General features: G+C 47.6%; 3 protein-coding genes across 7 annotated transcripts in view; 2 read left to right on the top strand and 1 right to left on the bottom strand.

Moving 5' to 3' along the window:
* The first annotated feature begins 1,983 nt into the window (after positions 1–1,983).
* Has3 (hyaluronan synthase 3) lies at positions 1,984–11,549 on the top strand. Its single transcript, XM_051201472.1, has 4 exons — positions 1,984–2,161; positions 5,019–5,657; positions 8,975–9,076; positions 10,001–11,549. The coding sequence occupies exons 2-4, from the start codon at positions 5,019–5,021 to the stop codon at positions 10,922–10,924; spliced, it is 1,665 nt and encodes a 554-aa protein (XP_051057429.1). The 5' UTR covers positions 1,984–2,161; the 3' UTR covers positions 10,925–11,549.
* A 4,940-nt stretch (positions 11,550–16,489) lies between these two features.
* LOC127234493 (chromosome transmission fidelity protein 8 homolog) lies at positions 16,490–26,628 on the bottom strand. 5 transcript variants are annotated; one of them, XM_051201462.1, is made up of 4 exons: positions 26,524–26,628; positions 20,000–20,055; positions 19,619–19,736; positions 18,779–19,144 (listed from the first exon to the last, which is right to left on the bottom strand). In XM_051201462.1, the coding sequence occupies exons 2-4, from the start codon at positions 20,020–20,022 to the stop codon at positions 18,920–18,922; spliced, it is 366 nt and encodes a 121-aa protein (XP_051057419.1). In that variant the 5' UTR covers positions 20,023–20,055; positions 26,524–26,628; the 3' UTR covers positions 18,779–18,919. The 5 variants fall into 5 exon arrangements, with proteins under 5 accessions (XP_051057417.1, XP_051057415.1, XP_051057418.1 ...); XM_051201460.1 differs by lacking the exon at positions 26,524–26,628 and having other exon boundaries at positions 16,490–19,144; positions 19,539–19,750; XM_051201458.1 differs by lacking the exon at positions 26,524–26,628 and having other exon boundaries at positions 16,490–19,144; positions 19,579–19,750.
* Positions 26,629–26,646: 18 nt separating this feature from the next.
* Positions 26,647–27,633, top strand: part of Utp4 (UTP4 small subunit processome component) — a 29,443-nt gene continuing 28,456 nt past the window's right edge. The window contains exons 1-2 of the mRNA XM_051201454.1: positions 26,647–26,728; positions 27,381–27,541. Coding sequence (XP_051057411.1) covers positions 27,383–27,541 — 159 coding nt within the window. The 5' untranslated portion in view covers positions 26,647–26,728; positions 27,381–27,382. The remainder of the gene's footprint in view (positions 26,729–27,380; positions 27,542–27,633) is intronic.

Raw genomic sequence — 27,633 nt, 5'->3', positions numbered from 1 at the left:
ACAGCCCTCTACCTCATTTCTAGGATGGAGACATTGAGGTTTATTGTCACAGCGACAGACTTCTGAGCAATGCTCTTTTTACAAAGCAACCACTTATCTATCTGGTGATTTGCTGATGGCTATAGCAGGGCTCCTCAGACTGTCTGTAGCTCAACACACATGCCATTGTGGATTCAATACTAGCCTTTATTTCTGTATTTTAATGATAAATTGTGGATGTGTATATCACTTGTGTGGAGGTCAGAGGACTTGTGGTAGTTACTTCTCTTCTTCCAACATGTGAGTCCCAGAGATTGAACTCGTTTGGCCCAAAGTATCTTCACTTACTAGGCCATCTCAACAGCCGTAAAGAGCACACACACTCTTGCCGGGTGGTGGCAGCAGTGTACGCCTTTAATCCCAGCACTCTGGAGTCAGAGACAAGCGGATCTCCTTGAGATAGAGACCAGCCTGATCTATAAATCGAGTTCCAGGACAGGCACACAGAGAAACCTTGTCTCAAAAAAACCAACCCCTGCCCCGAAGAAGAAGAGGAGGAGAGGAAGAGGAAGAGGAGGAAGAAGAAGAAGAAGAAGAAGAAGAAGAAGAAGAAGAAGAAGAAGAAGAAGAAGAAGAAGAAGTTGTTGAAGTTGTTCAAGGACCTATCCTGCCTGGACTAGAGACCTGTCTAAAAATAAGACAACAAAGCAACTCACTTTGAAGCCTTTTAACCCATGCAGTGATCTCCCCTGAAGCAGGAGGACACACATTGATTTTGTCTGTCAGGATAGGAGAGGGTGGATGCAAGTATGCCAGGTGACTGTGGCCAAATGACTGAGGGACTGTGTACAAGTCTACGAGGGCAGCTTATAAACTGCAGCTCACATGCCTACAGAATTTCCTTGGCTGGTGAAGTTATCTCTGGTGCTTGGAGGACACATAAAAAATTTCTTTTTTTTTGAGACAGGGTTTCTCTGTATAGTTCTGGCTGTTCTGGAACTGGCTCTGTAGACCAGGCTGGCCTAGAACTCACAGAGGTCCACCTGCTTCCGACTCATGAGTGCTGGGATTAAAGGCATGCACTACCACCATCCCACCCTATGAATTCATTTTTAAATTCATTTTAAAACTAGTCTTTAATTATCATTTCTCTTCAAGTTTTTCCGAGATGTAAAAGCTCAAGGTCCCTAGCTGGTTCTAACCCTCTGCTAACAGCATGCTCCTCTCTTAGGCCCTTCTCCACCTCACCTCACCAGCTTTCAGGGACCTGGAGACTACCAGCAAGGATGTCAGATGGAAACTTAAGAGGTCGGGATATAGGAAATAAAGGGGTAAAATGGGGAGAAAGAACTGTTTGGGCTTTCGGACCCCGGAATCTCTAGGTTCCTGCTAGACCAATCTGCAGCTTTTGCAAACAGCCTTAATGTCATCAGCGCCCCGCTGCGGAATTCAAAGCTCAGCTTGTCACGACTGTTAACACCTTTTTTGACCAGTCTTTCTAATTGACATTTTTTTCTCTTCTGTTCCTCTCTCTTGCCACCGGGAAGGTTCCAGGAGAACATTGGTTTTTTGGAGGTCCCCTCACATAGCGAACCGCCCTTTGGAATGCAGAAATTGGGGAAAGATACTCTGGAGTAGCCGGTTTACAGGGTGAGTATCTTTTCAGACTTCGGAAGCGGAGGACGTGGGGGCGGGGATGGACAGGAAAGATTTTGGAGGTCCCTACGGGTCATCTGGAAAGTTAACGACGCTTCAGGTTCTAGGCTGGGGACAATGGCCGCCTTCCTAAGGCTACTGGCCCGGAGATCGGCGCGGAGCAGGGGAACCTTGGGCTGCACTGGGAGTCCCCAGTTTCCCAGAGGGTGCAGAGGCTGCGACTCTCGAGCCGGAGGGGCTGCGTTCACGAGGGACCCTGGGTATGGAGAGCAGCAATCGGGAACCAGGCGCGCTCGCGGGCTCCGGGAGCCCTCCCACTCTTGCCAACTTTCCCGGCACCGGGGCCGGAGGAGGGCGCCTTTCCCCGCCGGTCGCGCGCAATAAAGGCGGCTCGGCTGGGCCGGCGATCATCAGTCGGAGCGCGCGGCAGCACCGTGGAGGCAGCGCGCCGCGGCGGGAACCGGAGGAGGGGCATGGAGCCGCCGCGGGCCTGCTGAGCACCAGAGCGCGGGCAGCCGGCGGCACGGTGAGCAGCGCATCCAAGGGGCGGGCCGTACGGGACTGCTCCTCAGGCGCCCATTGACCGGCCCTGGGGACCCTAGGAGTCCGGGTGGTCAGGGCTGCGGCCGCTCTAGGCTTCCTGGCGGCGGTCCTAGCAGCCGGTTCCCTACTGATCTCGCCTTCCTTTCTTCCACCATCCTGTGCTTCTGCAGCCTCTCGGCCTTCCTCCCTGTCTTGCGGCTCGTGTTTTGTGAATGAATTAGGAGGCGGGGGGGGGGGACTATGGTGCGGGGCGCGAGGCTAGAGTGCCCCTCCCCCCACTCACACCCTCAGGGGCTTCGCACCTGAGGGGACACCAAGAATTCCAGCGATCTGGTCACCACAGCAGGTATCTGTGAGATGAGCTCCCACTCCTTGCCGGCTGAGGGACCGAGGGCGCCTAGGCACGAGCGAAGGAGCCGCAGCCGCCAGTGCAAGTTTCCGTACCGCCGCGCGTGGGCCCGGCTGCAGGGCGCACCTGTCAGCGAAAGAGGCGCTGCGAACCTTTTAGCCCCTTAAAGTTTCCTGGCTGGGTTGGGAGGTGTGTGTCCTTGTCTGGAGGGTTTTATTTCTTTCCTTTCGTTGTCATACGGGACATTGATTTCCTAAAGCGCTCCAGCCTCGTGCCCTTGAACACAAGCGCGCTAGCCTGGGTCGAGCTTTCCTGAATCTCTTCTGAGGGGTAGCGGCCCAGGATATAAGATCACACTCTTGTCTACCAGCTTGAGGAAATATAGCCCCCTGTCTAGGCAGGGGATCCCAACCAGAGTCCGCACCAGAGCCTGACTGTATATAAGATATCTACAGAACCTTCTTGGGTCTTCTCTGGGGAGGTGGGTACAAAGCTACTGCCTCTTAATTCCCGAGAGGGAGGGGTCCGGCCCGCGGATGGAAAGGACTGGCAACAGCAGGGATGCCGCCTTTGTTTGCAGGCACTCTTTCGCCAAGGTACCTGGGGCCCTGGGAAGATGAGTAGGGTCTGGTTTGGCTGTTATTTCTTGGATTTTCCGTTCCTTCCCGGGTGGGTCGTGGGAAACCGGCACGTGGGTGTGGCCGTGTGGTTTTAGCCAGCCGGGTGAAGCTCAGGCTGGGTGAGGAGCGTGGCGAGAGCTTCGGTAGCTGCCTTGGACCTGACCGGACAGCCTCTGGAACTGCACCGAGGCGGGGCGCCAGGGCGCAGGTTGCTGTGCTGGCTGGGGCATCTCCTGTCCCCAGAAGAGGCTGAGAGACCCGCAGCACCCTCCATGCATCAGCTAGAGGGGGATCGGGCAGGGGATATAGGCCTGGAGCGTCCTGGGCTGGGTGTGTGCTGGGAAGGCTGGGAGTCCTACAGAGGAATCATGCGGTGGTTCCCTGGGCTAGTGGGGCCGAGAGCCCAGAAGCTAGGCTTCCCAGAGAAGCCTGCCAAGAGCTTTTTCAAATCTACACTGTTGGAAGGATGCTTTTGCGGGTTTAAGCAGTGACTGTCTGTTCCTCACTCATCCTATGTAAGGGGTGTCCTTGGCAGCAAAGTCTGTTCCTGTTGGGATGGGGCCCAGTTTCAGGGAGATCAGAGTTGAAGCCGGCTTGGAAGTGAGAGGTCATTGTCTGAGACATGGGTGGAAACGGGTTCTTCAGATGGGACAGGTAGCAGAGACAAGAGGGGAGGGCAGCCTTCCCCTTCCCCTCTGCATCACACTCTCCCACCTGGGAAGCTCTCGAGGGTTAATGTGCATCCATTTTCTGGGGAATTTCCTAGATCTGAGAAGCAAGCAATCATTAGCACCACTCCTAGGGACCCGGACACTAAGTCTCGTTGGGCAAGGTCGGGTAGCCAGGAGGCAGTGGAGCTTGTCCAACCCTGGTCTCTGATGCCAAGTCCTGGGCTCTTTTCATTATTGCACAGCTGTTCACAACAGGGCAGGTGCTAGGAACCCCAACTTAGTTACAAACGGAAACCTGCATTGTTTGCCCGAGTGGCTGAGCAGGGGACATGCAGGGCACTAGGACCAAGTGGGTGGGGCTCCCCAGCAGCCATCTCTGCAGTGCCTGCAGCAGTCCCCTCTGGCTCTCGGTGTTGGACTCAAAGGAGGGCTGTCCATACCTCAACTCTGCCCTCCCTCCTCCCCATCAGCCCCCTCCCCCTCCTTTTCTCCTATCTCTCAAGTAAGAAAAAAGTGAACGCAAACACCAGTTTCTTATGAAGCTAGTGGTGGAAAAGGGAAGCGATTTCTCTGTTTAACACACACACACACACACACACACACACACACACCTTTATTGTCCCTGCCCCTGCATTCTCCATGGGCCTTTTGCTACTACAGAGGAACCATTCCCTCCCAGACTGCACTCACCCATTAGAGGTGATGGCTTGGGCCATAGGCTGACACCTGGAGCTCTTCTCCCACACTGCCTGTAGAGGTATCTCCTTGGTGCCCAATATCCTTGCTAAAGCTTACCTATTAGGAGTTTGGGCCAGGCAGGTCACACTCTACCATATTCCAGAGGACTAGCCTTCGGTTTATCTATGATCAATGATACTCTACTTCCCTTATACATTCCCTTATATACTTCCCTTATATACTACTTCCCTATATATTACTGGAACATGCTGTGAGGTTAGTAGTATAACACATTTTACAAGTCACATAGCTAAAGAGGGTTAGGCAGAAACGGCAGAACTGGGACTTGAACCCCAGCAGTCTAGCTTCTGAGTTTCCGTGTGGTCTTGGTGAAGTTCGTAAATCATATGGTTTTTATTAGTAGGTCATTTCTCATTCTGGGCCTATCTCTGAGGATGCTCTAGCTCCTCTGACTGGGAATGCTGCCCCTCCTTACCCACTCACTATCTCTTCTGTTTCCAGATGCCGGTGCAGCTGACTACAGCCCTGCGTGTGGTGGGCACCAGTCTGTTTGCCCTGGTGGTACTAGGGGGCATCCTGGCAGCCTATGTGACAGGCTACCAGTTTATACACACAGAAAAGCACTACCTATCCTTTGGCCTCTACGGTGCCATCCTTGGTCTACATCTGCTCATCCAGAGCCTGTTTGCCTTCCTGGAGCACCGGCGCATGCGCAGGGCAGGGCGCCCGCTGAAGCTGCACTGCTCTCAGAGGCAGAGGTCAGTGGCACTCTGCATTGCTGCCTACCAAGAGGACCCTGAGTACTTGCGGAAGTGTCTGCGTTCAGCTCAGCGCATCGCCTTTCCAAACCTCAAGGTGGTCATGGTAGTGGATGGCAATCGCCAGGAAGATGCCTACATGCTAGACATCTTCCATGAGGTGCTAGGAGGCACTGAGCAAGCTGGCTTCTTTGTGTGGCGTAGCAATTTCCATGAGGCGGGCGAAGGAGAGACAGAGGCCAGCCTACAAGAAGGCATGGAGCGTGTACGAGCTGTAGTGTGGGCCAGCACCTTCTCATGTATCATGCAGAAATGGGGAGGCAAGCGTGAGGTTATGTACACAGCGTTCAAGGCCCTTGGCAACTCAGTGGACTACATCCAGGTAAGACTTCCTCCCTAGGAGTGTGTGCAGATGGGCACATGTGGCCAGCAGGGCATACTCTCCTCTAGCAACTTTAAATGTGGTGTATGTCTTGGTGTTGTAGCCATCCCTCCTCGCCCATAAACAAGGTTCTGAAGAAACCCTGGGGTTGACCAAGCTTGAGCTGTGGTTTTGTTGGTAACTGAGCAGTTCCCCATAACAGCAGCAAAAGGATGACTTCACACCAGGTACTTTTGGGGGTGCTTCAAATATATGCATTCTCTTAACCCTTATAATAGCTCTGCAGGTAAGTACTGCTCTGAGTTCCCAGAAAGGTGAAACAAAAGTCTTGAGAATAACTTAACTAATGTCAAACAGCAGACCAAAATATCAGCCAGAGGCAGCCTATCCATGGCTTGCTTTTAGCCCTTGTGTCTCACTACTGGCAACTAAACACCATAAAGAAGTTTCAAGAGAAGACTAGATAAATAGTTCACCAGTTAAGAGCACTGGCTGTTCTAGTGGACCCACCTTCTGTTCCCATATAAGTAACCACCTCTGGAACTTCAGATCCAGAGTATCTGACACCCCCTTATGGCCTTTGTAGGCAATGCATGCATGTGTTGCAGATTTACATGTAGACAAATTGTTTTCCTTTTTTTTTTTTTTTTTTTTTTTTTCTTTTGAGACAGGACTTCTCTTTGTAGCCCTGGCTGTCCTGGGACTTACCCTGTAGACAAGGCTGGCTTTGAACTCATAGAGTTCTATTAGATTGGTAAGATTTATATAGCTTAAAAGTTCAAATACAAACTAGAGAGAACAAAAAGGATTAAAAGTGTACATTTTAGTGGCTGGAGAGATGGCTCAGTGGTTCAGAGCACTAGCTGCTCTTCCAGAGGACCTGAGTTCAATTCCCAGCACCCACATGGCAGCTCATAACTGTCTATAACTCCATTTCCAGGGGATCTGATACCTTTCCATCAACACAAAGTTAAATAAATTATTTTTTTTTAAAAAAGTATACATTTTAGTACCAACTAGAAAGAGACAACTCAGTTCTAGTCCAGAATTCCCCAGGGCCTCTTGTGACTTTTCCACTTGCCAATTGTTTATAAACACTTGAAAGAATAGTGGCTGTTTGGTAGCCCACTGTGTACTGATTCTGTCTTATCAGCATCATGTTCAGTCCTTGAATGTTATTAATACAAAGTTAGCTTATACATTTTCTACTGTGTGTGTTTCTCCCCAAGACAGGGTTTCACTGGATGCCTGGCTGTCCTGGAACTTGCTTTGCAGACCAGGCTGGACTCAAACTCAGGGATCTGCCTGCCTCTGCCCAAGTGCTGTGACTAAAGGGGTGGACTACCGCTGCCTGCATATTATGTCTGTGCATCATGTGTGACTGGTGCCCATGGAAGCCAGAAGAGGGAATTTGATTCCCAAGACTGGAGCTTTAGGCAGCTATAGTAGTGGGACTCAACCTGGGTCCTCTGGAAGAGCAGCCAGTGCTCTTAACTGCTGAGCCAACTTTCTAGACCCAATCTCCCCACCCCATTTTTAAAGTTATTCTTGTATAAGAGTTGATCTGTTTGTCTTTTCTTGACCCCATGGACCCAAGCATGATAAGGAGGGATATGCCTAGAAGGCTGTTTGATTCTACAGTTTACCTGGGGACTTGGGGTCTTTGTGAAACTTCTCTTAGAACCCAGAAGCACAGGAAAAAACTCTTGGTCTTGGCAACTGCTCAGGCAACAGTAACTTTATCTTTTATTCCCTGAAGCACAGGAGCCACCCAAACCTGCTTCGCCTTCCTTGATCATCTGTGTGTTCTGGTGGACCTTCACACAGACTTGCATTAAAGCCATGCTCTACTCTTCATGGTTCTGAGCTACTACCTAAGGCAGCCCTGGGTTCTAGCCAGCCTTCCAACAGCTAAACATGTATCTGCCCCTTTGTGGGGAAAAAAATAGCCTTTGTGGGGACACCCAAGCAGACATTACCCTTTCTTCCCTGACTGCATAGCTATGACCTTCCTGGAGTGGATGAAGCGAAGTAGCATGGAGAATGGGTTAGAAAGAGTAACTGAGTCAAGACCAGCAGCATTGAGCAATTGGCCTTTAAATTGAGGAGGCACTAGGAGTCTGAATGGAGGCTCCCTGGGACCTTCCCCAGCTCTAGCAGGGTGGAAGGAAGCCTGGTGGGGAGGAGAGAGAAAACAGAGCTGGTGCTGGTGGCTACACCCCCAACCCCACCTTAGCATTCTGCTGCTTGTTTGTGCCACCCTGTCTTCTACCGTGAAGAGGTTCTGGGAATTTAATTGAGGGCCTTATGCCAGCAACTTTAGTAAAGGTTTTGATGGAACAGGATTTGAGTCCATCTGCTCTGAGAACACTGACCATAAAGCCCAATCAGAGGGTTAATAAACCCAACTTTCCTGCCCAATGGAGTGCCAGGATCATTTCAGCAGCTTCAAAAAAGCAGGCAGAAGGGCTAGAGAGATGGTTCAGGGGTTAAGAGTACTGTCTGCTCTTCCAAAGGTCCTGAGTTCAATTCCCAGCAACCACATGGTGGTTCACAAACATCTGTAATGAGATCCAGTGCCCTCTTCTGACATGCAGGCATACCTGAATATAAATCACTGTATATTTGGTAAATATTTAAAAAAAAAAGACAGAAAATGCTGGTTATGGTGGCTTACAACTTAGTCCCAGCACTTGGGAGGTAGATATCTGAGTTCAAGGCCTTCCTGGTCTACATAGTGCTCCAGCACAGTATGGTATTCATGAAGAGACTCTGCCTCAAAAGGAAGGAAAGAAGGCACCAAGGCAGTGTTCATAGAGCTCAGGTACAGCTAACAGTGGTGTGTTAGACCACTTGGTTAGGAGCTGCATTTGTGGGCAGGATTTGATTGTTGGCAACTGCTGCCAGCTTCTGGCCTTATTCAGAACAAGTCAAACAAGAGGTGCTGTTGGCTACATATACCTGTCATAGAGACTTGGCCAAGATTCCAAGCACAGATTACTTAGGCAGCAGCTTTGTCTCATGAAGGGGCTTTTGAGCAGGTAGACTCTTTCTTATCACAGGACTGACTGTAGGTTCACCAGGAGCCAGGGTTGAAATGAAATCACCTCAGCAGCAGCACCTCATGGTGCCTGAACGGTCAGCTGCCTATTTCCCTACTTCCCTTTGTCTTCCCCCTCTCTTTCTACCTACCATAGAGAAGTTTGCTGGAAGTGAATGTGAGAGGGGGTCAGGCCCCTCAGGCAGGAGCAGCTTCCTCAAGTGGGAGGGGACTTGTTTTGTCCTGTGGTGCTGACAGTGCACTTACCTCCCTGCAGGTGTGTGACTCTGATACTGTGCTGGACCCAGCCTGTACCATGGAGATGCTTCGAGTCTTGGAAGAAGATCCTCAAGTAGGGGGTGTTGGAGGAGATGTCCAAGTAAGAAATAATCAGGAGCTCCTGGGGGTTGGGTCTGGCCTTCTTTGTTCCAAACCTAGTATAGTATCCCTGGGAAACAATCTCTGGACTTACTAGTATCTGGGGAGCAGTTTCTCTGAGAGCTTGCACTGGTCTTCAATGGCTCACTTCACTGACAGCTCAACTCATTTCCTGCTCTTCTTAAACATGGGTAAAGGGAGAGGAGTGTTAGAAAATTTGAAGGAGGCTGGAGAGATGGCTTAGCTCTTCCAAATTGCTCTTGCAAATGAGTCAGGTTCCATCACCAGCATCTGCACAATGGCTCATAATAGGTCATAACTGCAGTTATGGCCTCCACAGGCATCCATGCCAGTGGTGTAGACATACATGTAGGCAACACCACACGAGTAATTTTTTTGAAAGGCCATGGATTTGAAAGGACCTAGGATTTGGATACTGCAGGTCTCAGAAACGACTTCCTTTTGGACAGATAGTGTAACAGGTAATTCCCAAGATAGTTCCTTAAAAAGCCAGTGCTTTAGGGAACTCAGCCTAAAGAGCTGTACGCAAGCTGTATGCAGTATGCTAAGCACACAGAGCCGGTCTTTTGCCGAAGGACACTGTAGACAATGTTATGTCCTCCTCAAGGCTTTCCAACCACCAAAGGAGTAAGACTGCTGCTTCTTTCTCAAGCCCTCTTCTCCGCTGCCACCAGTGCCTCTCCTGAGATAAGGCACAGACTCCCGGAGCACCTTAACTGGGAGTCAGTGCAAGTGCTGGTGTAAAGGAGCCGGAGAGTGAGCTTTTATATGCCCACTCTTGACTGAATTTCAGAGTCCCTACTTCTAGTAAGTCCAGAACTAATGCCCAGGAATTTGAGCAGCAGGCCATAGAAATCAGGGTAGAAAGGCCTCAGATGAACACAGCATCTCTGTTCCCTTACAGATCCTCAACAAATATGATTCATGGATCTCCTTCCTGAGCAGTGTGAGGTACTGGATGGCCTTCAATGTGGAGCGGGCCTGCCAGTCCTACTTTGGCTGTGTGCAATGTATCAGTGGGCCTTTGGGCATGTACCGAAACAGTCTCCTTCAGCAGTTCCTGGAGGACTGGTACCACCAGAAGTTCCTAGGCAGCAAGTGCAGCTTTGGTGATGATCGGCACCTTACCAACAGAGTCCTGAGTCTTGGTTACCGGACTAAGTATACAGCACGCTCTAAGTGCCTCACAGAGACCCCCACTAAGTACCTGCGATGGCTTAACCAGCAAACCCGCTGGAGCAAGTCTTACTTCCGGGAATGGCTCTATAATTCTCTGTGGTTCCATAAGCACCACCTCTGGATGACCTATGAATCAGTGGTCACTGGCTTCTTCCCCTTCTTCCTCATTGCCACAGTCATACAACTTTTCTACCGTGGTCGCATCTGGAACATTCTCCTCTTCCTGCTGACAGTGCAGCTGGTTGGCATTATCAAGGCTACTTACGCCTGCTTCCTTCGAGGCAATGCAGAGATGATCTTCATGTCTCTCTACTCCCTTCTCTATATGTCCAGCCTCCTGCCAGCCAAGATCTTTGCTATTGCTACCATCAACAAGTCTGGCTGGGGCACTTCTGGCCGAAAAACCATTGTAGTGAACTTCATTGGCCTAATTCCTGTGTCCATCTGGGTGGCAGTTCTTCTAGGGGGCCTAGCCTACACAGCTTATTGCCAGGACCTGTTCAGTGAGACTGAGCTAGCCTTCCTAGTCTCTGGCGCCATCCTGTATGGCTGCTACTGGGTGGCCCTCCTAATGCTCTATCTGGCCATTATTGCCCGGAGGTGTGGGAAAAAGCCAGAGCAATGCAGTCTGGCTTTTGCTGAGGTGTGAAACCCCTGAGTAATGTGGGAAAAGTGCAATGGGTAAGGGAGGGGAATGGAAAGTTAGGGTGGGAGGGAGAAGGGAGTATTGTGTATTAGTTTTGTGGCTGGAAGGACAAATCTGAAATGCAAAGGATTGTGACTGTGGTGAGGCCTGGGTAGCTCTGCTCTGGAAGCTAGGTCCTGAGTTTTCAGGCACAGGGCAGATGAACTTGTCTGTTTTTAGGCTACTTGTCTGTTTGCCCTTGCAAAGGCAGTGATCTGAAAAAAAGATTTTATTTCTTTCTAGAAAGTGTGCTAAACTAAGTGCTAAGTGGCAACTTTAGGTAAAGGAGCAAGCAATGACAGCCTTTAGGAAAAGTGTCCTCCAAGCCCATTGGAACATGATGAAGTCTAAGAGAAATTCCCATGAAGTCTGGCCAGCTAGTATACCCTTTCCCCAACCTCTAATTAGCCATCAGTGCATTAAGATTGTGCCTGAGATAACAAGACTGGGAAGCCTGATCTTTGGTCAGAAAACAGGGTCTAAGAAATGGTGCTTTATGTAATATACTCCACTGCACATCAAAAACATCCCAGGGATGAGACAAGTCACCAGGACTAAGTTCTAAGTTTGGTGGTTTTTTTTTTTTTTTTTTCTTTCTTTTTTTCTTTTTTTTTTTTTTTTTTTTGTGTGTGTGTGTGTGTGTATTATAAAGGGAAGTTGGTCAAGTGTCCTGGGTATGTATAACCCCAGCACTTAGAAGGTAGGTGTAAGAGATCAGAGGTTCAATGCTAGGCTGGGCAACATGAAATATTGTTCAAAAATAGTTTGACAGGAAGGACAAAGAGATTGTCATGGTGCTAAAAAAACCATGGAGGCTTTGCACTGAATGAATGTATTCCAAGTGGAAACTGCTCAGACTTTTATAAGGTTTTCAAAATTGTCAAGAGACCTTGCTGGGCAGATCAGATTTACCAGGAAGTTCAAACCCCAATGTTTTCAGAGAAGTCTTAGTTATTTTGGCTCATTCATACCTGAATTCCTCTCAAATTCATCTATGATCTGATGCTAGACATCCTACTCAATATTTCATTTTCTTCAAAGGCACACTGTTGTTGTTTCCTAGTGGGATTGAGCAGCAGTCAACTATTCATTTTTGTTGGTAAGTTTCTTCCTGTGGCAGAGTGTGAACTCTTATAAGACCTACAATGATTGTAAGGCTGTTCCCTACGTGCATGGAAAGACTACAACTTCTGATCACAGTTTTTCATCATGGATCGGGTCAGAACCTTGGCTGCTGGTTAGCATGTGTGACTTTCAGATAAATGTTCTCGACAATCATCCCCAATGGAAAACTTCCTGGTGTTGCCCACATGAACCCTCAAATCCACGCTGATCATCTTTGAGACCATCCATTTTCCTCAGTGGCTTCTCCAAGGAACTCTATGGCCAGGTAGTGGATGTAGTGGATACGCCATTTGCTGCTTCAGTCCAGGAACCAAACTAGGAGCTGGAACTGGTCCAACAGCCTTCAGTCTTCTTATACCCCTCATAGCTGCTTGACTTCCCTGCTTCTTTTGGGGAGTGATGAGAAGTTTTTTTATATCGTTTTGAAATCAAGACCAGACTTGGCTTTTGGATCTGAAACCTGGGATCATGATTAAGCCTTTGACTTTAGGGGTTGCTTATACTTTTCCCAAACATTTGTTCTCAAGAGGGGCCAGCTAACCTCTCAGAACCAACACTAAGGCGGAGAGCAGTGTACATAGGTGCTTCCTACAAAGGAATGAAGTGCACTTCGAACCACAGATGGACAAACCCTGGGATTTCCCTTCCTCTCATGAACACAAGGTTTTCCAGGTATAGCTAACAGTTGCCATAGCACACAGACCTCAAGTTTCCAATAAAATTGCTAGCTGATGTCAAGCCCAACCAATGGCTGCTGGGAAGCAGCAGCCATTTGTTAAAGGTGGTTATTCTGGGCCCTTCTGCTAAGTGAACTATTTTGTGCACTACAATGGAGGCAATCCAGTCAGTCAACCACAGGGCTGACTTTACTAAGGGTGTGTTTCTCTTCAGCTTTTACTTGAAGGTTAGTACAGGACAATGGACTCTAGATGAAAACTGGTTGTCCTACGATCAGCTCCTCTGCCTTGCACTGTGGCCAACTTTCCTCAGATTAAAAATGCAGGTACAGTAGTGAGCTTACAACATTTGACCTCGACTGGATTTTCTAATTTATTTTATAAGTTTTTCAGCAGCAAAACTAAACTGGGTCTACAGCTGTATCCTGTTTCTTACAAAGGGAAGAGCCTTTATACAATGAGACTCATTTTGGTTTTTCCTCATTGACAATTTCAGCCTCTTTTGTATTATTTCTACAATTTATAAACATATTTATTTTTACCTGCTTTTTTAAAAAATAAGGAGGGAACTTTATTTAACATTAAGGGTGGGGGGAAATCAGAATGGAGGTGGCTTTACTTGGTGATGTTCATATCATGTTCTTGGCGCAGCCACTGAGCACAATGCATGGGCCCTTTGCCTCTCAAGCAAAGTCACATGCAGAGTGTGCAGCTGGAGCTCCTCTTCTTCACTGCTCTATCTTCATCTTGCCCAAGCCCTTCATATCAAAACAGTGGCAGTCCTTTTGCTGTCTGTATTTAATGGTGTTCTCAATGCTGTACATGGCTGGGGGGGGGGGGGTTGTGTGGAGGAGGCACAACATGCTGGGGCCATACTCCATACTGTAGTATCCAGCAATGGAGCTGTGACCAGCCCTCTTTTCACAAGAAGCTCCTTGTCCAGGGATGGTGGTAGAGTTCTCAGTCACTTACATGGGTTAGCCATGCTCCAGCTCAGGTTTCCCTGACTCAGACTAAGGATATGATCCTTAATTAACTCAAATCCAGGAGCTTCTCCTGTTCCTCCAGGTTGCCAGACAATCACAGGTGGGAATTCCTCAGAATGACCCTTCTCCTGGTTCACAAGTTCTACCATCTTTCTCAATGTTGTAGTACAGCTGTTGCAGTCATTGCAGGGAGCACAACCAATGCCTTCATCCACCCCACCCCCAGCTGCTTCTGCAACTTCAACTGCCTTTTCCTTCTGCTCCTCTGATGGTGGAGCTCCACCTCTGCCATCCTCCATGTTCTCTACTCCAGCATCATCTAGTGAGGATGCAGGCTGAAGATACTGGCTCCTCTTTCTCTAGAACCACCTCTCCACTCTGGGTGGTTGGTGCTGACCTTTGCCCAGCAGTATGGAACCTAAGTCCCCCTTTTGAGTCTAATGCTCAAGAGGCTATATGTCATCTTCCAGCACTTCCACTTCAAGGCCTTTTCCCATTCTGCTTACAGATCACCATCTCCTTGAGTGTGAAATACTTAGAAATGAGCTGAGGCCTTGCTGAACTTGGAGTTGCAGGCTAACCCAGTTCTATGCCAATTCTCATTCATGAGATCATTGGTGGTATCACTCTAGTTCATATAAAAGGTGTCTAGCCAGTTCCTCTCTGATTCCCCACTTATTTATCTACCAAAGAGTAAAGATTTTGCTGTGTCAAGACCACCTGCATAGTAGGGCTAGGTGCAAAGCAGGTGCTAGGGCTACTTCCATAGTTTCACATGCTTCTTGGCCAACTTTGTATCCACCAGGTTCACACTCACCAGTACATCCTCCTCCTCTTACAGCATTCCTTTTGTCTTTAAAGGTAAAGATCAGTCTGTCCTTGGAATTAATGGCACGCTGCTCAGTGAGGTCCTGCAAGTGTAAAGCACTGCGGCAGTTCTCCCCAAACTCCTCCATCAGCACTGATGGCATCTCTTGATCTATCTCCCCCACCAGCTTAGTCCTCTTCTCTGCCAAGCCTTCTGTAACTCCTTACCATCCAAGGCAGAGATCATCCTCCTCAACTTATGGCTCAGGAGTGCCTTTCTTTTAGCTCTTCTCTAAAGGCCATGGGATTGAGACATTGGCTGCTGTAAGCTCCTTTCTTAACATTGACTGTCAAGAGTTTTAACCTCAACTTGGCTGGACCTGGCTGTTACAGTGATGATTATCAGCATCCTGAGCTGGATGGGCCTCAGGGGTCATCATACTTTCTAGCTTCTCCACTGCTCAGAGTACTGTGCAGCACCATTAGGGACCTGAGTTTCTTAACTCCCCACCCCCCACCCCAATACAACTCCATCTCTGTTGTTCACTGCAAGTGCCATTCTGGTGCTGTTTCTTGTACTCCTAATGTTGTTGTGGCAGCTTGATGGTGCCCCGTGCCAGCCACAACTGGCCCTAGCCACCTTTCTCTCAGAGGAGCTTGACTCCACAGTTAGTGTTAAATTGACCTTAATGGGCTACCACCAAGCCCTGATGACACAAAAATGCAAACAATTCTGGGTGACAAGGCAGCTGCCAACCTGTTGCTGGCAACGACGAGTGGCTGCTTCTGGCACTGACATTTTCATTGTCCTTGGAGATTAGGGTTTTTGTTGTTGTTTTCTGGTCAAGAATTTTTTATTGCACTTATAAAAATAAAAACTCGTACATAACGCTGGTGTGTCCATTGCTGTGACAAAGTACCAAAGTGAACTTAAGGAGGAAAGGTTCACTCTGGCTCACGTTTCTGGTCTCTCATGGATTGACTCCATTTCTGGGCACTGGTAAAGAGTATTATAGAAGGGAGCCTGTACTCAAGCAAAGCTACTCACCTAGAAGCTGCAGGGAAGCAAGGAGCTAGAGGAAACAAGGGACAAAACATACCCCTCGAGGCTATGTTCAGTTACTAACTTTCTCCAGCTGTGCTTTGCCTCCTAAAGTCTGCACCACTTACCAGTTAGCCTCTTAAATCATGACTCTATCAACAGAGCTGCTTTTCCACTCATGTTCAAGAATCCACCTCCTACCTCTATCAAAGAGCCTTGCTGAGGACCAAGCCTTCAACACATGAGGTTAAAGGCACAGTTCAGATCAAAAGAAACAGCTGGGATCTCTGAATTATGTCCTCTTGTGCTTAATGAACTGGCTCCTTCATTCTAGTTTTCAAGAGGCCAATGATAGAAATGTTAACAGTGGAATTCAGAAGTAGGGTAAGAGGCCAACAAGATGGCCCAGGAATAAAGGTACCCACTACCCAGCCTGATGACCTGAGTTCAGTCCTTGGGATCCATATGGTAGAAGACCCCTGCCCCACCCCCAATTGTCCTCTGACTTCCATATGTGCAGCACCAGTATGAGTGCACACGCACCTCTCAAAAATTAAAAATGCTGATTTAAAAAATTTCAAAAATAGGGTACAGTTGCCTCAATTTTGGGAATTAAGTCATAAGGCCAACCAGGTATGGAACATGCATGTGTCATATCAGTGAGTCTGGATCTCATGAAAATAATTATCAAATGAAGTCTCCCAATCAAAAAATTCCAGTTCTACTATGCAAAACAGAAACAGAAGACTGACAGTAAACCAAAGCGTGTTCCCTCAAATTCAAGCATGTTGGATGGCAGGTAATACAGGGTTGTTGTCACACCAAAACAAAGACATGCAAAGATTAAACGTGCCCTCTGTCGAAGAGAGAACAAAATGGAATGACAGCAGCAGCCCTCTCATCCCATTTATTAAAGAAACAGTAAGAAAAGATACAATGCAGGAAAAACACCAACCATCCTTCACATCAGGCTGAACAAAGCACAGTGATTCTCCCTTTCATCCCTCCACCCCCACCCCAATTCCCCAATTCCCATCCACATCAGTGTAAGCTTTGAGGTTCTTTGATTGGGAGTTCCAGTGGAGAGGAGCTGGATGATTGGAGGAGCCTTAAATCTGGCCACCTAAGTCCCAGGAGAAAGGAGCTGCAGGCCCAGTCAAGCAGAAATATGGTGGGATCTGTGACATGAGTGTCCACCTCCCCATTCTGTGTTCAAGCCCCCAGGGAAAGGTCTGGCAGTAGAACATGACCAGGTCCAGGGTGCCCAGGTCAGAGTTACTGGAGCATGGCCTGCTCACCAATGCAGCATCACCAGATAGCAAGTGAGCCAGTTCTCCAGTGGTGAGCAGGCAATTAGGACCTGCAGGCCAATGAATCCCTGAGGAAAAGTCCACAAGAACAATTCAAGAAACTAGTAAGAAACAAGGGGCAGAAAGCTGTGGGACAAAAGCACAGCAAGCTTCTAGAGGGCCAGAGACCCTTTTTCTTGAGGCCAGGATCATCCCTGTCTGCCATAGGCCGTGTTTCACAAATAACATTTGCCTTTAGTCAAGAAAAAAGCAGAGGAAAAAGAATGCTCATTTGAACTTGAGCCCAAGCTATGTTCTTCGGACTGTAGCTCCAGATCTACTCTTTATCTAAGAGACGGCCCCAACCCAGAACCACAGTGCTTGAAAAACAAGGTGGTCCTGGAAGAAAAATGGTATTTAAGGGGGTAACATTCCATTTGGGTACATTGCAGCCATTGGACCCCCTGGTCTGGGGAAAGCAGCTGGATTTGAACCAGGAAGGCTGCCTACCCTAGGAAATGGGACCACAGTCTTGGTTACAGGGCCATTCATCCTTGGAAAGGAAGCTGGGTTAAGACCCAGGGTTCCTGTTGGCCTTGCAAAAGGAGCTGGGTTGATACCCACAGGGCCTGCTGGAGAAGAGCCAAGATGCCCAGCGGCTGACCTCGGGAAAGTAACTTGACCTGGGCCTAATGGACCAGCAGATCTTGGGAAGGCAGCTGGACTTGGACCCTGAAGGCCAGTGGTCCTTGGAAAGTTGGCTTGGTTGGGGCCCAGTGGCCCAGAGGCTCTTGGGAAAATTGCTGGATTTGAGCCCTGGAGACCAGCAGACCTCTGAAATGTACCTGGATTTGAAGCCAATGTACCAGAAGACTGAGAAAAGACAGTTGGGTTCAGTCCTCCTGATCCTGTCCCTCTTGGAAAAGCTCCAGCATTAACCCCCATTGGGCCACCTGGCCTTGAGAAATGAGCTGAATTAGGGCCCATGGGGCCAGGAGCCCTTGGTATGGCAGAGGGATTTGGCCCTGGAAGGCCAATCCCTCGAGAGCCAGGACCTGTGTTTGGGCCTATGGGGCCAGGTACTCTTGTCATGGTAGGTGGGTTTGTGCCCATGTTTCCAGAAGCCTGTGAGAAAGAAGCTGAATTTGCTCCTAAAAGACCTGCTGCCCTTAGAATGGGGGCAAGATCTAAGCCTTGAGGTCCAGCCATTCTTAAGTTAAGACCAGATCCTGTACCCAAGAGGCCACCTGTTCTGGTGTCCAGATTTGGGCCTGGGCCTAGGCCACCAGCTCTTGGGTTGGGTCCAAGGCCTGGACCTAAACCACCTGTTCGTGGGTTTGGCCCCAGGCCTGGGCCTGGAAACATACCCGACCTAGGAGCCGAGTTTGTACCTAAAAAGCTTGACCTCAGATTAGGACTTGGTCCAGGGCCCAGGCCAACTGGCCTAGGATTGGGAGGACCAGTACCAGAGGATAAGACACCCGCCCTCAGGTTTGGTATACATCCAGGACCCACTGGACCACCACTTCTAGGGTCAGGACTTGCTCCCAGGAGCCCACCTGCCCTTGGGTTAGCCATAGGACCAGGGCCAGGAAGCCCTCCTAATCTGGGGTTAGACATAGGCCCTGGGCCTGGAAGAGCCCCCGTTCTAGGGTTTAAACCTGGTCCTGGTCCTGGTCCTAAAAGACCACCAGGCCTTGGAAAAGAAACTGCACCGGTACCAGTGGGATTCATCCCTCTTGGAAAAGTCGCCATGCTTGGGTCACGAGCACCAGCAGGAAAATGTGCTGGATTTGAAGCCAATGAGCCTGATGAACTTGGAAAAGAAGTTGGATTCCTTGGAAACGGAGCCAGGTTTCCACCAAGAGAACCTGCTGCCATAAGGAAAGGATCTGAGTTCACACCCATTGGGTGGCCCGTGTTCATAACAGGCCCTCCCTGTGGTCCCAGGGAACCGTCCAGCCGTCCTCGAGGTGGCAGTGGAGCACGAGTCCAAGGAGTTGGCCGCTCTCTAAGGAAAATCCGGGGTTCTTTCATACTTTCTTGGGGACGTTGGTGATAATAGGCTTAGGGCGAGTTTTGAAAAGAATTTTGTTTTTGATGAGTGCTGTCACCAAATACCGGGTGCCAGTCTCTTGACCAAGCTCATCACAGTCCTGCTCCCCAGGAGTGTGTTTGACAAGTACCGCAAAAGGTTTCTCCAGATGGATGATTTTCCCATACAGGATATGATGCCCCACGATCAGCACAGGAATTCCCTTTGGCAGAACAAGAAGGAGATGCCTGAGGTTGAGGGCAAGGCCATTCCTCTCAGGTGCTTTTTAAGGCCGCTCTTGGCAGCAATGCTGGCTCCTCACAGCCCCTAGTCTGGCTCTACCACTGCTAAAAAACCACATTGGACAATCCACCCTTGTGCCCTTTTTATTCTTTCTAGCCCCATATAAAAAGCATTTCTGCTTTTAGGACCCTTGCAGATTCCCCAAGGCTCCATTTCCTTGCTACTGCAGAAGTGGGGGAACAGCAAGGAGCTCTGCAGACTGGCTAAACCTCGAGCAACAAACCTGAGGACAGTCCTCATACTGGGTTCTGGGAGTACCACCTCAGTGTAGCTTGCTGTACTGAGGCATAAGGCAGGGAAGAAAAGGCCCTCACCTCAGGGGTGTAATGCAGGTCTCCCAGGAGGGTTCCTCACCTCAGGGGTGTAATGCAGGTCTCCCAGGAGGGTTCCTCACCTCAGGGGTGTAATGCAGGTCTCCCAGGAGGGCTCCAGCTAGTCCGCTGCTGTGGCGAGCCTCGATCTCTCCCTGTAGCTCCATCAGCACCCATTGTGCCAGGCTTCCAGCCCCCGCACTACAAGCAAAGGGCTGGTGGTTACAATATTTTTGAGCGGTGAAGGATGAGGAGTGTTCTACACCCATACCACCATTACAGGCCCAAAAGAACTCTGTTGAATACAAGTTCTTGGGAAATTGGGCAGTGCTGGGAACTGAAAATAGAGATCTAAATGCAAAAATTTATTAAGAGACAGCCGAGCACTCTAATTCTTTCAGGATAGTGTGAAACCAGCATAGCCCTTGACATTCAAGCTAGATAAAATACTAAAACATACTCACCTGGAAATAACAATTTGCACCATGAGCCTTCTTTCTTTAAAAAAGCAACTGAAAAACTGGAAAAAAAAGAAAAAACACCTTTAGGGCAACAATAATTATAATGTATCACTTAATTCTATGATAGGTACCTTTTCCCTTTAAGAAGGGATCTCTAGTCCAGGCTGTCCCTGAATTCTCTACGTAACTGAGGATGACCTTGAATTTCTGACTCTGCTGCCTCTACGTTGTCAGGGACCTCACCCAGGGCTTCATACATGGCAGGCCAGTACACCACACTCCCAGCCCAATGTGTGGCAGGCACTTTTCTAAGTGCTTAAGCAGGTTCTCCACTGCCCTAGCAATGCTTCAAAAGGGCTAGGTTTTCTTGCTGATTTTGAACATATTGAGTACAGTTGCTGACAACAACTGGACTGCTGATATACTAAGGTGTACTCCAGCAAATCAGAAGGTGATTTCTTTCTTTTTTGAGACAGGTTTTCACTATGTAACTCTGGCTATCCTGGAACTGTGCAAACCAGGCTGACCTCAGAATCCATCTTCCTCTGTCTCCTGAGTTGTGGAATCAAAGACATATGCCACTCTAATGTGACAATCAACTCCAGTGACCACTTAGATTTGAAAAATACTCTTACACTTTCACATTATACAACAGTGCCACCTGGTGGTAATTTTGAGTACCCTAAAAGGTTAATGCTATCTGGCTTCATTTGCTCTCTGTCTGCAATTCAAGAAGAATGAGATTGAACTGGGGGACCAAAGTCTATGGTTGTCTATTGAATAAGACAATATAATATATAGTGTTACCAGACATGGTGTAAAAGAGCAACAGGTTTTATAATTGTACTCAAATCTATCAAAAACACTAATCATCCCCCCCCCCTGTTTTTTGTTTTTGTTTTTTTTCTGTTTAAGCCAAGGACTTGAAACACAACCAAGGGAGGCCTGGGATTGCCTCAGCCTCAGCACCTCTTTCCAGAGCACCTAAAACATTGAGTCAGCAGCTAACATATTTTGATTTTTTTTTAAACTATGGACCACATGCTATGCACATGTGAACATGGTATCTCAGTCAACATGACAGCTATATAATAAGAGATAGTACTTGCTCCTATTTTGTAGTTGAGGCTACTGGGTCATACACAGATGTAATCAATTATTCATATGTGGTATATATTCAACTAGAGTATAGATAGTAAAGCCAAGACAGGAAACTGGGACATCTAGTTACTTAAAAATTACTACCTATTTTCCCTTCCCAGAGGACAAAACCAAATGCCAGCAAGAATGAAAAGGAATCAAGAAGTTAGGCAGTCAGTGACAACATATTTAAGTGCTGTTCACAACAGCAAAAGGGCACCAAGACTAGAACCTTTAATAAATTAGACTCTGGACCAAAACAGGTTGTGGCCCTCCCCAAGAAAAGGCAATTTATCAGCTTTAAAAGCAAAGATCTTTGTATATATGACAAGACCAGTGGCAGACCCTGACCTAAATAGTTTTTTGAGACAAGGTCCATCTTTGAACTTGCAATCCTTCCATTTCAACCTCCTGAGTACTGGATCAAAGGCACATGGCACTAAGCCCTGCTTCCAAAGCACTTCTGAAATGAAAGGACAACAATCCAAATTCAAAAGACTGAAGTTCAGGTTCTAGCTTGTAAGGTGGAAAGCTACTGTATGATCACACACAGGTCACTAAATGACTAGGGGCTAACACCTACATTATGACTCACTAGTGTCATGACTAAATATAACACATGCAAGATTGTTTAGACTCATAGCTTATTGAGAACAGCTATTTTTTTCAGATTGTGAAGTAAGCAATTCAGGATTTTAAGTCTTTGACTATAATTCATCAAGTATGCAATACACACTGGAATCTGGTTGCAGAAAGGGAGGAGTGATAAAAGAGGACAAGACCAGGCTACAGAAACCCACAGAGATAGCTGACCTGAACAAGTGGGAGCTCATGAACCCCCCAGACTGATAGCTGGGAAACCAGCATTGTACTGACTCGGTCCCCCTAAACATGGGTCTCAGTTAGAAGGCCGGGGTAGTCTAAGGGAACCTCTGACAGTGGAACCAGGATGTATCTATCCCTGGGGTGTACAAAGGACTTTGAGAGCACATTCTCCATGGAGGGATACTCCCTTAGCCTAAAGGCAGGAGGGAGGGCCTAGTCCCTACTCCTAATGACTTGACAGATTTTGATGATCCCTCCTGGAAGGCATCACCCTCCCTGTGGAGTGGGGGAGGGGAATGGGACGGAGGGGGGGCATGGGAGAGGGAACTGGGATCGATATGTAAAATAAGAAAAAATAATAAATGTATTTTTAAAAAGTATGCAATAAGACTGTAAAAGGCCAAGTTCTTTCAAATAAGCTTTTGATGACTGTCGATGCAGTCAGTGTATGATGATGAGTATAAGCCACAACAGAATAAGGAGGTCTAAGGACACTAACAGATAAGTCACATAAGTGAATATCATATTCTAAGCATAGAGGAGAAGATAAAAACCTTCTTCCTGGGACTAAGAAGATGGTTTAGTAGATTCAGTCGCTCAAGTATGAGCACCGGAGTTCAAATCTTCAAAACTAAAACACTAAATATGTAGCAGCAGTGGGCTTATGAGATGGGAGGAAAAGGAAAACCTTTGAAAGCTTGTAGGTATACAGTGGAACCACCACCAAGACACACACCCAAAATACCATACTTCCTGAAAACTAATTTCGATTTTTATGATTTTTATCCACAAGAATGAAATAGAGACAATGAGGTTAACAAGGTATTTTTGGTGCATTCTCTGCTTACTGGATAGTCTCCTATCAGAACAAGAATTCATAATGGACTAAGAAAAGCAGACATCTGACCTCTTAGCCAGAGTGGCACTTGCATACCTACCCATGGGGCTCAGTTGAAAACATACATCTTTATACTGAGATGCAAGAGGCCTTGTCTGGGCTTTTTTTTTAATTGATAGTGACAAACATCTGGCAATGCCCCTAAAAATAGTAATTCTTGGCCCAGAGCTTGGACATTCTTTTGCTATACCCATCAGCCTGGTTCTTTACATATGTATAATGTAAAGAAATGCAAGTTCTGTGGATCAGTCTAGTTTAGGTGCACCTATATATTGATATATGCATGTGCTTTAGGTATATGAGGGTGTATTTACCAAATAAGAAGTACTAGGAAATATTTAAATTCTTTTTAGTAAATTTTAAAATCTTACTTTCATGCCTTAAAATTCCCTGTAGCACCTAAATTCCATTGCTGAACAACTATCCATAGGGCTAAATTAAGTACTGAACTGAGGACACAACTGATGGGGGCGACAGGAGTAGGGACATGTACTTTAGTTAGGATGTAGTTTATTCAATGGTGTGGTGGCTTACATCTGTAATTCCTGCAGGGAGGCTGAGGCAGAAAGACTGAGATACAACCCAGCCACACAGTAAGACTCTGTTCCTAAAAATAAAAATTGGTATGTATCTCATTGAGGATAGGAAGGAAAAAAAACTGCAAAAGAGGTGGCGGCCAAGTATAGTATAAGCAGAACATCTCTAATTTAAAACATGAAATGCTACCAAATATGAAAATTTTAAAGCATATTAGGCCACTCTATCAAATTCAGGTTTCCCAGTTTTATCTGTTTAAATAAATATGCTCATCTACTAAGTTGATGGAAATATTTCAAAGTCCGAAGCACTTCTCATGTGAAATGAAAAATGCTTAACCTGTAATAAGCCAAATTTTGTTAGTAGTAACAAAGAACAAAAACATACAATGAAAATTCTCTGAAGGCCATCAATCTCTGAATCTTCATTCTCACTTCATTCTAACACTAAGAGACAACAACCATTCCTAGGCTGGTCTCAGATTTGGCTTGTTTATGCAGTGTTATCAATACAAAAAGAGCTCATATGGTTTATCTTTTGCAGCACTAACTGGATTATCTCATTTCATTCTGATGTGGTCATCACACTCTATACGTGAGGAAGCAGGCTTAGAAAAGCTAAAGGTTAAGCAACTGGTCACATAGCTAGCAAGTAGAAAGTTAATGTGATATTAACCACTCCACAGTATGGTGTGTCTTCAGTCCTCCCACCAGCCCCTTCTCATCCAGTACTTCTGACATCTCGCTGCCTTCCAATTGGCCTCATTCTCCTACAAAACTGCAAGCAATCTTGTAACTTGCCACAAAAGTAGCTAATGATTTAAGCTAATACATCAAAGTAGTTAAAGAAGCCATGAGGACCAAGGACATTTCTGCCCTGGGTTCATTTTAATCACTGACCAAACTCAACTCTCATCCTCTGCTCTCTACATCATTACATATTCAAGGATTACTAGTATCTTAGGGAACAACCTCATCAATGACCCTTATAATGGTAACTTCCCAAAATAATGTGGTACAATATATACCTAATCATACAAATAGAAAAACAAAGGACTGTGACTCAATGATTTAACATACAAAAATTTCAAGGACTAAATAATGTTTTATATGCATCCATTATATCAGCCTTGTCTCCATACAGAGTGAGTTCCAGGATGGCAAGGGCTACATAGAGAAACCCTGTCTGGAAAAAAAAAAAAAAAAGTCCATTATAACACATCTAAGCATCTTATGTTATCTTTCACTTTCCCGATGTGTATTTTAAAAAATGTACAAGATTGGCACTAACTTTACCACTATTTTTACTTTTCCCTGTTTAAAAGGGAATCTTGTAATTTTCCAAAACTACACTTTAAAATTCATTTCTTTAAAAATTAGGATAAAAATGGTTAACCATTTTAAAGTATAAAAAAGTTAAACATCTCTTAGTATGTCAAGTAGAATATCACTAATAACACATTCGATAATTATTGTCAATATTTACAGTGAAATAAAAACAGCCCATAAAAGCAGTAAGTAGGTCATCAAAATCAACTTTGAAACTGGAGAACAATTCAAACACTATAGTCAGGGTTTACCAAATTGCCTCAGGGATTAAGCTCTAGGTCATTTCTCTAAATATGACAACTATTTTTCTATGTGCCTTTCTGCAAAATGAGCAGTGGAGGAAGTTTTATATATTACTGAATACAAATCACTTTTATTTTCAGTGTCGTGGTGGTTTTGTGACTGGAAGGGATCCTAATTTCTAAGGGGACTTTGTTTCTTGATGGGGTTAAAGTCTGAACTACTTTAAATGAGACACCTGCTCCCCTCCAAAAAGGGGCTGTGGAGGGAAGATGGAACTGAATGCTTCCGAACTTTTCATCAGTGAAGAATGTTTTCAAAACGTGTTTAGACACTATGCATACACGTGGTACGTTCCCATCACGTGGTAGGATTCCTCCATTGGAGGGAATCAATTACTGTTATTTGTAGACAATGGGTAGAAAAGATGGCTTCGGTCGATTTGAGTTACTCCGGTTTTCTCCATCTTCTGCTACTCTGCCACCCCATCTCAACCTTTCCTCCACTTCCTGGCATCACAGCCTCTTCCTCCCAACCCTTTCTGGCCGCGCAGCAATTGTGAGGATTTTCCTTCCCATTTCTTTTATCTCCTCCACCCTTAGTCCCCTCCCACTCTTTCAACAAGACAAACTCTTTCTACTGATAAGCCCACCCACTTTCTGCAACTCCCTGCCCCCCTTTCTATAACTCCTTTCAAACTGTCCCAGACTACTATTGAAATTGTCTAACCAAGGCGTTTAACCCCACATCTACCTCCTAAGATACCCCACACACCCCCGTGCCCAACTCTTTGTTAAACTGCTCTCCTCCACAGCCCCCACCGGTCTTCAAATCCTTCACCTTCCTCCCAAAGATTCTCTTTCATTACCCTCCTCTTCCATTCAATACTATCCAAATCGTTTCCTGTCCCGCTTCTCTTGGGACACCTCCCCCCAAAGTCTAGGCTTCACTCCACCCACAAAGCACTCGAGATCACTTTGCAACCACCCTCCAAATAATATCTCCCGGCAGCTTCCTCCCCCGACCCATGATTTAAAATAAATGTCCCCCCGGCACAAGCCTCACGTTTCTGTCGGCTCCGCCCAACCCCCATTTAAGCCTCCTTCTGCCATTCCCGCTACTTTCTGGGTTCCAGGTCCACTCGACTCCAGAGGCCTCCCGACCGAGGATTGAGTCCCTTTCCCCACACATACCTCGAGGATTGGGCCCGCGCCGCCCCCTGCTCCGTCCTCCGCCCGCGCTCAAGCCAGTCTTCCCACTCTGCTCCCACTCCGCCCAGCTCGCTCGCTCCCTTCCTTCCGTCCCTGTACAGCTCATCGTCCCCAGGCTCCGGGACCGCTGTGGGCTAGCCTCGGCCCCCGCGGCCCTCAAGCTCCCTGGCCCGGCATGCGCCCCTCCCCCGCGCGCTCCCCGCCCCTCCGCTCGCCATTCTTCTCCCCGAGCCGCGCGCCCCGCCCGGCCCCGGCTCCCTAGCTGGCCGCTCCTCCGCGCTCTCGTCCCAGTTCCCGCCTCCGGCCTCGTTCCCCGCGGCCTCCCGCGCCCCCCACCCGCGGCCTGACCTGCAATGGCGGCCGCCGAGCGCGGCGCCGCGCGGCCAACGGGCGACAACCGAACCTCCCGCCGCCGTCCCCGCCGCCGCGAGCATTGCCTGCGCACTTCCGGCCTTGCTCCACCGAGTGCTTCCGGGACAGAGCCAGAGAGCGCGCGCGCGCACGTGGGGCCGGGGCGGAGAGAGGCGAGGTCCGGGCTATCGAGTGCCGGCCGGTAAGTGAGTTTGGGAAGAATCTCTCGCGGCAGGCGGAGCAGCGGGTTCTGGAGGTGTGGGTGCAGCTCGCCCGGGGTCGGGGGCCTCAGACTGTATCAGATAGCCGGTTCCGAGTAGTGGAAGTCATTCCGGGGACCAAGGAGAGCGCAAGGGTGGCGGACACCTCTCGCTCTTCAGAGCGTGCCGGCTCTGCCCTATGGCTTCCTAACCTCGAGGTTAGACCTGTGACGGGCGAACAAGTAGGTGTGTGCTCGGGAGCTGCTAGATCGGAAGGCAGGGAAAAATCACCAAGTCCTGTCGTTGCCCACTTATGCTCTGCCTTTCCCCTCCCCCATCAGCCTCACGTCGCTGTCACTTGCAAACTTAGTAAAGTTGAGTTTAGCATTCTTGCTAAAATGCCAATTTTCAACCTCTCTTCTTCCTCCTCCAAGAGGTTAAAAGACAAAGAATGGGGTAGGCCTTTGGGGATTAATTTATTAAAGCATCCGTATTGAGTTTCTGGAGCTTGAGCCTTGCTGGGGCAGGACTGCATTATTAGAAATGAACTTCAGTGAGAGCTCTTTGGAACCTCTCAACAGTGATGATAAGTTGTATGAATGCATGGGAGATTCTCCAGCTAATATTTAACAATGGTTCTTTTTGTCCCCCCAGGAATGGGTGAATTTAAGGTCCATCGAGTACGTTTCTTTAATTATGTTCCATCAGGCATCCGCTGTGTGGCTTACAATAACCAGTCAAACAGATTGGCTGTTTCACGAACAGATGGCACGGTGGAAATTTATAACTTGTCAGCAAACTACTTTCAGGAGAAAGTAAGTCTTTGAGGATCCTGATGTGAAGTGGAGTTCCTGATGTTAATTTTCTTTCTTTCCTCTCTCTTTTTTCTTTTTTGTTTTTTTTTTTT

This window comes from Phodopus roborovskii, unplaced genomic scaffold (assembly GCF_943737965.1).
Source record: "Phodopus roborovskii unplaced genomic scaffold, PHOROB, whole genome shotgun sequence".
Lineage (NCBI taxonomy): Eukaryota > Metazoa > Chordata > Mammalia > Rodentia > Cricetidae > Phodopus > Phodopus roborovskii.
This window is presented reverse-complemented; position numbering and strand designations above follow the sequence as displayed.

Excerpts from the sequence above, each read along its gene's own strand:
- Has3 (XM_051201472.1), top strand. The coding sequence starts at position 5,019 with ATGCCGGTGCAGCTGACTACAGCCCTGCGTGTGGTGGGCACCAGTCTG. Across the intron at positions 5,658-8,974 it reads ACTCAGTGGACTACATCCAG|GTGTGTGACTCTGATACTGT; the intron begins GTAAGACTTCCT and ends ACCTCCCTGCAG. Across the intron at positions 9,077-10,000 it reads GTGTTGGAGGAGATGTCCAA|ATCCTCAACAAATATGATTC; the intron begins GTAAGAAATAAT and ends GTTCCCTTACAG.
- LOC127234493 (XM_051201460.1), bottom strand. The coding sequence starts at position 18,923 with ATGAAAGAACCCCGGATTTTCCTTAGAGAGCGGCCAACTCCTTGGACT.